At 38.7% G+C, this 16,119-nt stretch overlaps 1 protein-coding gene across 4 annotated transcripts in view; it reads right to left on the bottom strand.

Moving 5' to 3' along the window:
- The window catches only part of SLC35F1 (solute carrier family 35 member F1), a 443,643-nt gene that overhangs the window by 145,801 nt on the left and 281,723 nt on the right, over positions 1–16,119 (bottom strand). For all 4 annotated transcript variants that reach the window (XM_042939699.1, XM_042939697.1, XM_042939698.1 and 1 more), the window contains exon 2: positions 10,400–10,575. In XM_042939699.1, the coding sequence (XP_042795633.1) occupies positions 10,400–10,571 (172 nt within the window). In that variant the 5' untranslated portion in view covers positions 10,572–10,575. The remainder of the gene's footprint in view (positions 1–10,399; positions 10,576–16,119) is intronic.

Here is a 16,119-nt window from a genome sequence, read left to right as displayed (position 1 = left end):
AGCTGGCGTATGCCTTGGTCAGCAGGCCAAATAGGAATGTGATCTTCTCAGCTGCTTTGGCTCTGCTTTGCTTTCCATATGCGTATTCAGTTGGTTGCAGTTCACAGATGCACTGTGTGTGTGTTGTGGAAGAAAAACATTCACGAAAAAAGGTAATCAAACTTAGTTTACAACATACTGATCTTAATTGGTGTCCTTGTGCTTCTCAGCCTTTTCTTGAGCAAAGGATAGTAACTTGGAGTCGGAATTTGCAGGCATGGCTTAAAATGAATCTGGATCTTCTCTGTAACATCTAAATTTGTAGTGACAGTTTTATCTTAGTAAAGTGAATGGGAATGTTTTTCTTCCCTTTTGTGTATCAGTTATGATTATGGGAGAAGGAAAAAGCTGGGTGAAGAGAGGAAACGGGAGAAGAGAGAGGAAACATACATATCAACAAGAGGAAAAGAAAGGGTGGGAAATAATTTTGTGTTGAGATTTCATTGTTAAAATCAAAGCTCTAGAGCAAAGTACTCATTCATTTCTAGGGGTAAGCATGGATCTAGGGAGTTTTTCTTTCAATTCTTCCTTTGGCAGCCCTCCCTTCCCCCTTTGTGATCTCTCATAGTTAGGGTGCAGTTATGCCGGAAAGTAGAAAGGTGGTGCTGGGTCCCATTGGACAGATTCCGGATGCTCACTGTTGCCCTTGGCTTGACTTTCTCAGGCAAAAGACCCCCACTCTACACACTGGGACAGGGGGACTTGGGCTAGTGCATTTCAGAATGAGTCGTGCGCCAGTGAAATAATTCTATCAGTGAGTCCCCTTACTCACACTGGCCACCGCAGTGGTGAGGAAACATCTGAAGTGTCTCTTGTTTTTGATCCTTCTATGAATCATACCAGTGCCTACTGCGACATCCAGCGACAAAAGAAGAACGCAACTGCGGCAATATGGCTAATGAATTTCAGGGTCCTCGTGATGAAATTTATCGAAATTAAGGGTTACATGTGTAAAATCCAACTTGCTAAGGAGGAGAATCAATATTTATTAAGTCAATATAATGCCAATGATGGCAGATCATATGTATTCAATGCTTCTACAAGCCTGATCCTGTGCTAGAAATTTTCCATACATCTCCTCATTTAGTCCACAGGAAACCCATCAGGTGGTTGCTCTTATTACCCTGACATATAAACTGAAGAAAAACAACACAGAAAAGTTATGGAAACTTACTAGGATGATGCAGTGACTCTTACATCTGGACTGAACTGAGAAACAGAAAAAGTCTAGACCCTAATTGTTTAAAATTATATTTTAATTTAGTGGACTTAAGTAGTAATTCCTAAATATGATTCTTACAGATGGACATTTTCTTAGACATGACTAATTAGTTCAAGGTAAAAGAGAGTAATATGCTACTTTATAGAACGAAGTGTGAAATGGTAAAACAAAATGGTCAGACACATAAATTTTGATCATCTTTTCTTTTATCTGCAAGTCATTTCCTTTATGTTTCTCCTCCTATAAGTCACTGAAGGGGCACAGTCACTCCAACTTGCAGTCAGAACCCACCATTTGCAAACACCACATTTAAATTTGGTGAGTTGCATGATCTTCTTTCTGGTCCTCCAAAATCTCAGAAATGGAAGCCAGTGAAACCAGATACTCCAAAAATGCACAGACAGGGAATTCTGATCTAAAGTAACCACACTGCAAATCTAATCCTGAGAAGGAAAAAAAAAGAAAAGGTTTGCTTCATTTTTCTGCCTCACAAATCTCATGTAGCAGACTGCAGTAGGGTCTGCAAGATGGCTAACTGCTGAGTCTTTGATTTAATGAAAACTTAGGGAAAGCAATTCAACTCACTGCAGGGACTGCTTTGTTCTTCCATTATGATTCTTTTTTAATGAGAAAGATGATTGTAAGGATAAACTCTATTCCTCTGAATTCTTACACTAATTACATACAAAGCACTATTTTGGAAGAAGGGGACTTATCTCCTTCAGGCAATACAGTTATCATCTTGTAACCACCCTTCAGTCTCCCACATGAACACTGGAGCTTCGTGCCAGGAATGAGTGTTGCTCTATGCCAGCTCTCAGCATGGATAGGTGACTGCTTAAAGATTTCCAGAATTAACAGTCAACGTGGACTCCAGATAAGACAGAGAGACAATCCCTCCCTCCAAGCTTATGGGCTGTTTGGAATGAAAGAATCAGAAGCGCATCCCTTAAACGAAGTATTTGGCATGGGGAGTGAGGGAGGGTTTGATGTATAGAGTGTGTGTGTGCATGCGTGTACATTTATAAGATGATACATTAAGAGGAGAAGCAGTGTTGCACACTCATGTCATTTTCCTTTCATCTAAAAGTCATTTAAGTGATACTGAAAGTTCTGTGCAAGGTCTCACTCTATTTGAGATTCATCACTTGAGCACAAACAGGACATGCTCTGTTGGGTGCTCTTAACTTTGATTAAGACTGTGGAAGACTTGATTTGGTGCAGATTCACCCTGTAAGCGCTGCATATGTATGCAGTGTGTGTTTTTTTGCTTTGTTTAGTGGGTTATGAGCTTGATAAATAACAGTTCATGTCACATGAGCAAGGTCCTTGGAGCAGGGTTTTTTTTTCCCCCTTTTTGGAAACGGTACTCATTCTTATAGTCTAAAAGCATGCCCTATGAAGTGAGAAGTTTTAATGCTGACCTCCTAATATCCACAAGTGATTGAAGGAATAGCTACTATAGTTTCCCTATTGGAAACTCTGGGCCTAACGAGACATTATTTTATCATGGTAACCATGGAGGGATAGTGAAGAGACAATTAATTCTTTTTCATTCATTTTGTTTGGCCTTCGGTCAGGTGTATTAAAGTATAATTTACCTGTGGTAAAATCGATTTAAGTGCATAGCTTGAAGAGTTTTAACAAATGTATATAGTCCTGTAATCTCTACAACAATCAACATCTACAGAACATTTCCATTACCCGGAAAGTTCCCTTGTGCCCCTTTGCAGTCAGTCTCCCCTCCCACTCTGAGGCTTTGGCAACCACATATCTATTTCCTCACTTTATAGTTTTGCCTTTTCCAGAACATCACATTATTACCCAGTATTTAATTACACAGTACCAGAGTTTTCATGTCGGCCTTCCTGAACTTATCATAATGCTTTTAAGGTTAATCCATATCATTGCATGTGTCGGTAGCTTATTCCTTGTCATGGCTGAGTGGTACTCCATTGTATGAATTTACCACAATTTGTTTATCCTTTCACAAGCTGGTGAGCATTTGGGTTGTTTACAGTTTTTGGCCATTATGAATAAAGCTGCAATGGACATTTGTATATAGTTCTCTGTGTGCACATCATGTTCTTATTTCTCTTGGGACAGTGTGATTGATGGGTCATATTTAAGTGTATATTTAACTTCATAAGAAACTGCCAAGCCATTTTGCAAAGTGGTGGTATCATTATGCATTCCCAGCAGCAGTCTATGAGAGTTTCAGTTGCTCTTGCTAGAACCAGATTCTAGCTTTCTGTTGTGATTTTCTCTAATAATTTCCCGGCATGGTTTGTGTATATTCCCTTCTTCTTCCCTCCCTCCCCTGTTCCCACCTTTTCTTCTCTCTTCCCCAACAACATAATCATAATTCCCATCTACCAAAGATTCATCTGAGCACCTCAGTTCCTAAAGTACAACCTTTCTATACTATGGGGACTAGAACACTCCAATCATACTTAAGTAAAAATAAATGCAACCTGATAAGGAATAGGAATGGAGGTCTGCCAGGTAATTTCCCACACGGGAGAATTTTTAAGAGGCCAATGAATATTACCTCAACAGTCGTAGGTAAGTGACGGTAGTATTTGCCCCCACAACTTCCAAGGGAGTTATAATTCAGTATTTACACTTGCCAAGTGTTTTCTTATACTGCCAACCCACTCCTTCTCCTCACTGACCCAAAGTCCAACCCAAAGTCCCTCTCAGTGATATAGTAAAGGTTATCCAGAGAATTGGAAACTGAGCTATGTGTGAGCATAACTTGAGCTTTTGCTCTGAGGAAAATCCTGGATCCTGCTTTAACTTTTTTCACTGCTCTGGCCCATGTTGTCGACCTCCTATGGTGTGGGTCAAAGAACATTCCAGTAAAGGCAAGGGGCAAAAATTCACAGAGGCACAGCAGTATTAACAGAATTAGGGAAATGAGATCCACAGGGGACTCTAAGATCTGATAGACTGTGAAATGCCAGATACTTATTTCCAAGACATCATTGTGGCTCTGTGAGAAGTCTATATCATTTTGTATGAAGTCCTACATTTCCTCTAATTACAGAGATATTTTTAATCTTGCAACATTGGTAATTAAGAATTTAGCCTATGTAATTGTATGTAAGGAGTGCAGTGTTTCTGAAAAGAACAAATATGAAGCCTGTCTGGTGTGGGAAAAGGTAACAATTACTTACTGATTAATGTTTCCCCAGCCACCACCAAAAGGAGAAATGCTTTTTTTGGCACAAATTCCAAGAAGCATCTTCATTTAAAATGCTGAGGGCTATGGGACTGGACCATTGGGCCATGAATTGCATCTAGCTGTTATGTGTAGACAAAGCTGTCATTTTTATGTATTTCTTTCATCTGTCTTGCATTACTTGAGTGCCCTGGGTAGGAAAAAGGAGATGGTGGGTAGGACGGGCAGGGAGAGAGCAAGTGCTTGAAAGACCTGAACAGAGTTCATTTTTCAGCCTCCCCACTTAAAAGTGAAATTTGAACTAGGATTTCTATCTTCTGGAATTTAATGTCCAAAATGGGTATATTTTTCATAAAAAGTATGGCATGTGTTTACTTTTCAGTATTCTTTCTTTAGAAAAAGTCAAAAGGATTACACATGGTGATGTTTTGATGAGTGCTCTGTTAGTACATTAAAGACCTGTCTCTTTTTCACACTAACATAAAAAAAATATATCAATGATTCAATAGATACTTTAATGTCTATGTTTCAAGAATTTTCAGAAAAGCAAAATACATGCACAACCCATCATATTGCTTTTAGCTGGAAGCTTGTCTTTTATTCAAAATTGGAAGAGCTTATAAAAATATCTTTCAATGAAAAAGCAGAACTTATAAAATGAGTCACCAGGAATATATCTAATGACAATCTATGGTGGCCACATTTCTTTTCTTTCCAAGGTCTGTATATGAAATGAAGCAGATACTTCTCTTTCTATTTGTGCTTTCATTACTGATACCCATTTTTTTTTTCATCACCATGCCTTAAGGAGGAAAACATGGATTGAAAGTGTTTCCCCCCCACCGCTTAAGTGTCCTGCCTTGGCCCCACAATTCTTTCCTACCCCATCACAGAGTAAACTGTGAATGAAAAAATAAAGAGGAATTAGAGAGATAGCAACTGAGGAAAATTGGCAGAAGAAGAAAAGAAGGAAATTATTGACTGTTTAAAAACTGTTGTTTACGTTCACTCAGAAGTTAAAAATTGCCAAAAGAGAAACCATAGGTATCTATTATTTAAGAGCTGCTGAAAGTACTTCTGGGAAGCAGCAGGATTCTTAAGATAATTGGTAAGAGAACTTTATGGGTAGAAAGTCTAATAACATATTTTTTTTCCTTGATATCCTATCTCACCTTTGTTTTTAAAAGCCTGTCACATTTCTTGCTTCTACAACATAAATGTGAGAATGGCTGGGCTTTAGTTAGACCCCATCCTGTTCTTCTTTCTTCTTGTTCATAGTTTTTGCTTTTTGTGTTTCTCTGCTTCCTGATTTTAGCTAGCATTGCATGGAATTTTAAGAAAAAAAGTAGACATGAGGAAGAGTCTTCTTTTGAGAATTTCCCAGGCAAATCCATCAGTTTCTGGGAGGTTCTCTACACTTTCCTAGTTATATTCCTGTGAGATATTGGTCTCTGCTCTCAGTTCCTGGCACAGAGCTCCAAAAACCTTTGTGATTTCCTAATAAGAGTACTTAGGAGCATCTTTTGTTCCAATATTTGGTCTTTGACCTTGGTTCCTGACACAGAGTTCCTAAATCCCTTGGGATTTCCAGGGTGATAGCCATATCTTTTGTTCTAATGAGGTTACTCTTGCTAGGCTCCAGGATAGGGACTGGTTACCACAAAGTCCAAGCCATGATTAGAAGTTTGGATTTTTCAGCCCCATCTCTCCATTCTCCAGAGAGTGAGAGGGGCTGGAAATGGAGTTAATGATCAATCATGCCTACATAATGATCTCCATAAAAATGTCTAACATAGAGGATTCAGAGACCTTCGGGGTTGATGAATAAATACATGGTGATATGGAAAGAGTGGCCTATGCAGACGGGCATGGAAGCTCCGTGCCCCCTCCCACGTACTTTGTGCAACTCATCTATTTCATCTGGATGTTCATGTATATCATTCATCATATTCTTTTATAATATACTGATAAACAGTAATGAACTGTTTTCCTGAGTCCTGTGAGCCACTCTACTAAATTAATCAAACTCAAGAAGGAAGCTGTAGGAACCTCTGATTTACAGTCCATTAGTCAGAAGCAGAGGCTACAACCCAGACTTGCAATTAGCATCTGAAGTGAGAGGGGCAGTCACGTGAGGCCGAGCTCTTAACTTATGGGATTTGACACTATCTCCAGGTAGACAGTGTCAGAACCTGGGCTGACTGTAGGACACCCAGCTGATGTCACAGAATTGCTTGGTATGAAAAACACCAGGCATTCAGTGACAAAAATGTGTTAAGTGTGGTGATAGTGTGAGGGTAAAGGGAAGACACAGGAAGAGAACTGAGTTTTTCTTTACAATTCATGACGCCCAACTAGGTACACACAGCATGAGTTTGGATTTCAGGCATCACTTCAATGAGGACATTTCAATTGCCTGAATAACTTCTCTAAAGTGGTTACTCTTAACCACTTTATTTATTTTAGCTCATTTTTATTATATATATAAATATAAATAAATATTATATATATTTATTATAGCTAAATTCTCAAACTTGCTGCTGCGTCAATGCAACTACTTGTTTGAAGTACATTTTTTTTCTATAAAGTGATATTACTGAAGCTCTTTGCTATAAAGAGCAAAAACTTTATGAATGTTGGAAACATCTGTAATAACAACCTAGTACCAGTCAAGGAAAGGGTCAGACATAAAACTTGTTCAATAAGACAAAGTTTTTAAGGACGGAGTCACACTTTTTTGGGAACCAATTTAATAATCAGGGACAAGTTCAAAACTCCAGCCTGAACCAGAGTTATATTGGAATTTCTACTGGAACCTGTTGCTTCAGAGTCTTTGGTCACTGGTTCAGTGAGCATCTGATAAAGAGAACTCAGTTTAACTTTGAAGTCAAATTTCCAGAAGGCTTTTGCCATAATACCAACCTGAAGGCTCTTGAAGGGCTTCTTGCATTTATCACATTGTAATCACATGAGACGATCATAACTTTTTAGAAGATGTATGGTTAAAATGATAAGGAAATACTTGTTTAAAAATACATTCCCGATGGGATGCGTGGGTAGCTCAGTCGGCCGAATGTCCGACTTCAGCTCAGGTCATGATCTCACAGTTCATGAGTTCCAGCCCTGGGCTTGCTGCTGTCAGCCTATCAGCACAGAGCCCACTTCAGATCCTCTCTCTGCTTCTCGCTCTGCCCCTCCCAAGCTTATGTTGTGTCTCAAAAAATAAATAAATAAATAAATAAATAAATAAATAAATAATTATATATATATACATATATATATACACACACATATATACATATATATACACACATACATATATACATATATATACATATATATACATATATACATATATACATATATACATATATATACACATATATACATTCCCGAGACTAACTTCTTGCAGTTATGTGGCCTAAGGTGTGTCAAATTAAATGGTGGCCCAGTCGGGTTAGGTGACGTCTGTGCCGGGAGAATTGGAAAGACAGTAATTTTGCTCAGTCCTAATCTGCACCCTTCTGGGAGGAGCGGTCAGAGAGCACCAGGAAAGGAAAAGAAATTGTGGTTGTGAGAGCAGCTCCCTTGCACACAACAGACTTTCCATCCTTTCCCCCTCTTTGCTCTGTTGTTCATTCCCTCTCAAATCTTGAGGTGCCCAAAGGAAAGAGATTATTATGTCTCTAGAACATAGAATGGAATCAGCCTATACAAAATTAATGTAATTACTATGTTGGTTTCCAGATGTTAGCTTAATGCCAGCCTATTAAAACTTTTAAAGATGAAGATTAAAACAAACATCGTGAGTAAACACCCAAATAAAGCCATGTCAGTGAATCTAGTGATAATCTGAGGCAATGGCAGAAATCTCTAGATAGGGTATCTGAAACATTGCTTCTGGACATCACTGACTGGGATAAACAAAATTCCCTCAGGCTCTCTTCAGTCTTCTCTCCAAAGAGCTTCCGAATTCTTTGTCCTAGTCCTTGGCCTCTTGCCAGTTGTGTCTCCCCACCCCACCCCCACTCCCCACCACCATCTACCCTCCCCACCCAAAGCTGAGACTGCATTTTCTTGACTTCGCTGTTGTGCCTCACTAGACCTTGCACCAGTGCTATTTTCTTATTCAGGGTTTTGAATTTCAAGCAAAAACCCTCCATTTGTTCAAAAGTATCTTTTCTTCCTCCAGCCTCCCCTAGATCCCACATGGGGTTCAGGGAGTCCAGGGAGGCACGTGACCTGGCCTAGCATGAGCCTTACAGCTCCTAGTTCTACAGCCTGGAGCAGGTTCTGGACAGAGGCACCGTTTCCTAATTTACAAAATTTTGGATAATAATACCCATTTCTTTGGATTGAAGAAACAAAGGAGATAATAAAGGAGATACATAGTGTTGGGCACATTATGGAGTCTTGATAGAAGGTACTGCTATAAACTTTAGGTCTTTTGCTACATTTAGTTTTCTACGCTTTCCTGTTTGTACCTATGACAGTGAAATTTTCTCTCTGTTTCTTAGATTGGCTTGGTTTACTTTTTTCCTCACCACTTCCCTATGATTTTTGTGGGTTTTCTTGTTTGCATTTGTAGTGTTCAAACTGTTAGCTTCCATATATCACCCTGAGGAAATAAAAGTCAGACTCAATGTCTATAGCTTCTGTAGCCTGAGATTTTAGTTGAAATATTATTTTTTTTAAAAAAAATTTTAATGTTTATTTATTCTTGAGAGAGAGAGACAAGGACAGAGTGTGAATGGGGGAGGGGGAGAGTGAGACACAGAATCTGAAGCAGGCTCCAGGCTCCGAGCTGTCAGCACAGAGCCTGACATAGGGTTCAAACTCACGAACTGTGAGATCACGACCTGAGCCGAAGTCAGATGCTTATTCTTAGATTAATGTCTACAGATATTAAATCAAAAAACAAACAAACACCGATAATGCAATTTTTTGATAAGTTTCAAATGAATTCCAATACTTTAAACAACTCCAAAGTTAAACTGGAATTCAGTCCCAACTGAATAAAATCTAGAATTGGCCACATAGTTATAATTAAACAATATTATTCTGGATGGCCATTTAAATAAGGAAGTGTAAAAATGAAATACTCTTACAGTTCTTATAAAAGTTTCAAAAAAGTATGACCATTAGAATTGATGAATATAGCTATTCCTATATCCTTATTTATTATTAAGGTATAAAATTATCTTCAAACATGTTAATGGTTATTTTTCAATGCATATTTCACATTCAACAGCTTCTAGGGGTGAATTGTTGGCTATCTCCATGCCAAAGGAATAAAAAAGAGTGTTTACACCAGATTCAATGGTATAATCATAAGGATCTGAATTACTCTCCCCAGAGATACACCCCCAAAGATTTCAACTGCAATTGCCAAATAAAAAGTTCTTCTTGCATTGATTCTTGGAGGACTTGTTTTCTTGCTTTAGCTATTTGAAGTTTAGACAGAACATCTCATTTGACCAATTGTGGTAGTTTTCTTTCCTTTCTTTTCTCTTTTATTATTACTAGAGTTGTTTGTGTTTACTATTTTTATCTTTCTTGTGACACTTTCCCAAAGAACATACATTTGTCTGTAATTCCCTTGGATTTCTGAGGACTAGCATTACTGAGGACAGCTGCATCAGGCCTTTCCACGGTCCAGGGGTATAAGTGATGTTAACAGAAATTCAAATAGCGAGCAATTGTACATTTTGCCTATACATGCGTTTCCTATTTCCTGCTGAATTCACGTAATTTATGCTTCTTTGTGATTTATTTATTCATTTTGTTTGCTTTATTACTGCAAAATAGAAAAGCAAGAGTTGAGGTTTTGAATTGTGTTATGATGCTGTAAGTGACAAAAAGTTAATTTAGTCATGGCTCATCATTCTTCTAGATGTCTATAAAAAAGGAACCCAGCTATATTCCAAGCTACATATGGGTTTTTGCATGCTTACCTTGTCTGACGGCTAGTGTGGTGGTATAGACCAAGAAGAGAAGGATGTAATTGAGGAAACTCTGGAAGACTGGTGTATTGGCATGGAAATCTTCTGACAGGTACTTGCTGGTCAAGCCAATTCCACAAATAAGAAGGGATAACACCTGGCCCAGAGCCACAGAGATTAACATCTCCCTGGAAAAAATATAGGAAACCAGTGAAGATCAGCAGGAAGTCCACTGAAACAATAACAGTTAAAATTTATTGAGTACTTGTGCCATTCACTAGGCTAGGTGCAATACATAGTATTTGTTTTCACCCATCACAGCAACCCTATGAGCAGGGTGCAATTATTAGTGAGGTTTTAAAGAGGAAAAAAAAAACAGAGTTTACAGGAGTTAAGGAATTTGTTCACTGTCATGTAACGAGGAAGTGGCAAAGCTGGGATTTGGGACCAAATCTCTCCAAGTGATCCTGGCTTCTAGCCACAGGACTCTGGAGCCTTGGAGGAAATTAACATCGTCGGTGATGCCCACCATAGCACTAAGTGTTCAGAAACCCGACAGAACACTTGCACGCTGACAAAGAGGCACCATACTGTAACCTTATCTTCAGGTTCTCATACCAGTAATGAAAGATTCTTTTGTTTATAGATTGAAATCTGGGATCCAGGAACACTTAGGGGAAGGGGCTGTACGAACCCCAGAAAATCCAGGAGGACCATCTCCTCTCCATTCCCAGATTTTGGATCTTACTTTGCTCTAGTAAAGACTGATAAGCATTAGTCTTCACTCTCCTCTACACAAGATACTATTGCTTGCATGTTAAAAAAGTTATTCATGGGGGCGCCTGGGTGGCGCAGTCGGTTAAGCGTCCGACTTCAGCCAGGTCACGATCTCGCGGTCCGTGAGTTCGAGCCCCGCGTCAGGCTCTGGGCTGATGGCTCGGAGCCTGGAGCCTGTTTCTGATTCTGTGTCTCCCTCTCTCTGCCCCTCCCCTGTTCATGCTCTGTCTCTCTCTGTCCCAAAAATAAATAAAAAACGTTGAAAAAAAAAAAAATTTAAAAAAAAAAAAAAAAAAAATAAAATAAAAAAAAAAAAAAAAAAAAAAAAAAAGTTATTCATGAAGCAAATTTAGTTACTGAGGTGATATAATAAAACATTTCAAATTCTGTGAATATTTTCTGTGGCTTTTAAATAGGCATTGAACAGCACTGTAGTAAGGACTAGGGGCAAGAGTCAAGGGGTTCACTATGCATAGAAATAAAGTGCCCATATGGGCTTTATGATCACATAAATCTACAGGATCTGACACAGGAAGAGCCCCTGGAAATATAAAGGAGGCTTCTGCCTTCCCCAAAAGTCTCATCTGACTTTCCTGGTTTATTTATAGAAACAGCAATGTAAAATAAGCAAAAAATATTATTGCTAAACATAAAAAAAATTAGTCAGAGGATATGTGATGTTACATATTTCCTCCCCCGTGGCAGATGTGAATCCATCTTTCTGGAAGGGGCACAGAGTCCTGAACAGATACCTTAGTGGTGTCTTGCTTAAAACAAGAAAAAAGAATGGGGTGCCGGAATGGTTCAGTCGGTTAAGAATCCAACTCTTGGGGCGCCTGGGTGGCTCAGTCAGTTAAGCGTCCGACTTAGGCTCAGGTCACGATCTCTCGGTCCGTAAGTTCGAGCCCCGCATCCGGCTCTGGGCTGATGGCTTGGAGCCTGGAGCCTGCTTCCGATTCTGTGTCTCCCTCTGTCTCTGCCCCTCCCCCGTTCATGCTCTGTCTCTCTCTGTCTCAAAAATAAATAAACGTTAAAAAAAAAAAAAAAAAAAAGAATCCAACTCTTGATTTCGGCTCAGGTCATGATCCAAGGGTCATGGAATTGAGCCCTGCATCAGGCTCAATGCTGAGCATGAAGCCTGCTTGAGATTGTTTCTCCCTCTGTCCCCTCTCCTTCTCTCTCTCTCTACATTAATAAAATAAAAGAGTAAATATTTAAAATATAAGAAAAAAAAAGAAAGAAAGGAAAAAGAAAAAAGAAAAAGGCATCTATCACATTTTGGTCATTCCATTTGTTTCAATGAGGAGGAAAACTGGAGCAAGGCATGAGGGCCCATAGAAAAGGCTTTCTTGAGGATAACCTGTAACATACTGGTAGAGGCTTCTCCTTGGTTGCCCTGTTTCCAGGTATTGGGCCTGACCCCTGAACTCAATCTTTATAAAGGGATCAAAGAGATATTTTTACACGTATATTCTACAATGTCAGTCTGCTGCTTAGAATCCTACAATGGTACCCTATAAAATGCAGTGATCTATAAGGCTTATGATACATGATCCAGAAACATAGCTGCCAACATTTCCTCTCATACGTCTACATTCATGCTCCTCCTCCCAAAGGGAGATGGGATCTACTTCTCCTTTTCTAGAAGCAGAGCTCCTCTTGTGACTTATTTTGACCAACAGGATGTAGGGGTAAGGATGTCATGTGACTTCCAGACTAATCCGGAAGAAGCTCCACAGCTTCCACATTTCACTCTCTGCAGATACAGCTTACATGTAAAGAACCTAGGTTGCTGAATATTAGGTCACCATGTGTAAAGAAAAAGAGAAACCCAGCCAGCCAATGTCACCCCAGCTGAAGCACCAGACATGTAAGTGAGGCTCCTGGATCCTCCTGCCCCATTGGAGCTGTACCAGCCTGTGCCACGTGGAGCAGAGATGAGCCATCCCCAGAGACTGTTGCCCAATTGGAGAACTGTGAGAAATAATCAATGGCTATCGTTTTAGGGCATAATATTTGTGGTGGTTCATTATGGAACATCAGGTAACTGAAAACAAGGCCCTACGTGCCTTCCCTCCACTCTTAATACCTCTGGAGCTTTACTTCCTGCTTTCATTTCCCCATGAAGCCAGAGCTCCAGTCCAACTTACACCTCAACAATAAGTCACAGTCTTCTTTGCTGGCATTCCTTTGCATGTGTTATTATTTCTAGAATGTTTTTCCTGCCTTTATCAGTCTGACTCCTATTCATCTTTTAAGATTTGGCTCATATGTTACCCCCTTTAAGAAGTCTTACCTGGGTTGCTTCTCCTTCATTTCTATATCTTGTATTATAATTACTGATTTTACCCCCTGTTTCCCTCTGCCAGACAGTGAAGTCTATATAATGTTCTTTATTTACTGTACCTATTGTTGGACAATACCATTCAGAAGAAGTAGTGAATGAAGAATTCAAAGACGGGGCAGAGGCAGGCCTAGGCAACACTGAACAGTTTTGCCGAACCAGAATTAATTCAAAAGTTTTTAAGCCAGCCTAACAGAGAAGTGTGATACCCACTAACAAAAATCACGATAAGGAGTTGGTTTGAGTGGAAAGATAACAAAAAAACTTTAGTATATTGAATCTGAGCTGCCAGATGAGCTTCCAAATGATCCAGCAGTATTTGCAACAAGAGATAAGAGTTGGATAGGGAGAACAACCAGGAGATGAATACGCAGAAGTTATACACCTAAAAGTGATGGATGGCTCAAGTACTAGAAACGGATGATATTGCCAAGGAAGAGAGAATAAGAAGTCTAGGAAAAATCCTTGGGGAATCCCCACATTGGGGTTAAGGGAAAAGAAGAGGCACATCATTGGAGTCACAAGTGGTTAGAAGGTTAAGGGGAAGACAAGGAAAGCTCTTGCTGTCAGGGAAAGCAAGGGAACAGAGACTTTCATGGAGACGGTAGTTGTAATACTGAATGTTGCTTAGAGGACAGAGAGAATGTGTACTGGGAGAAGATAATTTGTAGTCACTGCTAGCCTTTGAAAGACCAGTTTTTGCAGAGTGGAGAGTAGCAGAGCAATACTGGTATTATGGAAACCAAGGAAACAGAGAATTCCACAGAGGGAATAGTTAGCTGTGACTAAATGGACAGGAAGTCCTAAGATATAAAAGTGCTGACTTTGAAGAATTTTGGAGAATTCAAAGAATTCTTTGAAGAAGTCTGATCTAGTCACCACAAAACACAATAGTTATGATGAGAGCTAAAATAATAATGTATAAAATGATTTACAATTTAATTTAGAGTGGATTCATGATTATCCTCTCATGAGGTCACTCTTGATTATTTGCATAATAACTTACATCCTGAAGTGGAAAAGAAATAGGGAGAGTTACAACTAATTTGTTGCTCCCAATGCTGAGTATGTTGACCAGAAAAGAGTGGGTATGGAGTATGTCTCCTTGAGAAAATAAGGTTAAAAATGGCCACAACATGGGAATTCCTACAGCTGCTTAAATTATAACCATCGTATTCAAAACTTTGGCAATATCCTGTGCCTTTCTTGAACAAAATCAAGCCACCGAAAATAACTGGTTATTTATGTAACGGAATCAAATTTTAGTTTTCTGATGTATATGTACCTGTATACTATAAAACAGCCTTCTACATGTCAGGCACTATGTACTCAAAGATGAGTAAGACATAGTCCTTGTCATTGGCAAACTACTAACCAAGACTTTGGAGCTGAGTTCCCACATAACTTACTACAAAATGAGGCTAGTTACGGTGAAATAACAATAATAATTCATATTTAATAAGTTCTCAGCCTGTGCCAAGTCCTGGGCTTTACCTTTATATATACTATCTTATTTAATCCTTATAGTAACCTTATAAGGCAGGTACTACTTTTTGTATTTATTTCTTATAGAAATGTGCTGTCACTGGGCACATTCTGAAAGCTTATGGTGCAATGAATCCATTTGCTAGATATTAATTTACTTTTTATAGTTTTTAAAATACAGTATTGATTACACACTAGCATTTGAATTAATAACCCTTTAAATTAAAAGGAACGGAAACAGTAGACCCTTAATACAGAATAACTTTTCTAACAGAAAACCTGTTTTCTAAATATTTTGTACCTATCTGTCCACTGCATATGTAATTATACATTCACAGTATATATTTCCATTAATTTATACTTTATAAATATATCAACATAAATATGTAGATATTTAGAGTTTTATAGATACACACACATATACCATAAATCAAATTAATAAATATTATCTCAAAAAGCATTGTTTATTATCTAATAAATGCCAGATATTATGCTACACACAGCATAGTATGATGTATAAGCATGTGTCCAGATCTTAAGGAACTCAGTTTCAAGTAGAAATAGGGCTGGCTACATAATTGCAGGCCCTAGTAAAAAATGAAAATGGGGGTCCTTTGTTCTAAAAGCAGGGAAAAATGTGATTATAAGCACTTGCAAAGATCTCTCCCTATCAACTTGTCTTTTTTTTTTTCTCATTACTTTTTGACCCCTTTCCCTCCTTTCTCTCAACCCCCAATCCCCGCAGCTCTGACAATGACCAATATGTTTTCTTTATCTATGTGCTTGTTTTTTTTAATAGATAAAAAAATTCCACATATGAGAGATCATACAGTATTTGCCTTTCTCTGTCTGACTTATTTCATTTAGCATAATGCCCTTAAGATCCATCTATGTTGTCGCAAATGGCAAGAATTCATCTTTTTCATGGCTAAATAATACGGTCCACACCACAATACACACACCACAACTTCTGTAACCACCCATCCATTGATGGCTTATGGTTGTTTCCATATCTTGGCTATTGTACACAACACTGCAATGAACACGAACATGGACATAAGGGTGCAGAAATCTTTTCTAATTAGTGTTTTTATTTTCTTCAGATAAATACCTGAAAGTGGAATTG

This window comes from Panthera leo, chromosome B2, assembly GCF_018350215.1.
Source record: "Panthera leo isolate Ple1 chromosome B2, P.leo_Ple1_pat1.1, whole genome shotgun sequence".
NCBI lineage: Eukaryota > Metazoa > Chordata > Mammalia > Carnivora > Felidae > Panthera > Panthera leo.
This window is presented reverse-complemented; position numbering and strand designations above follow the sequence as displayed.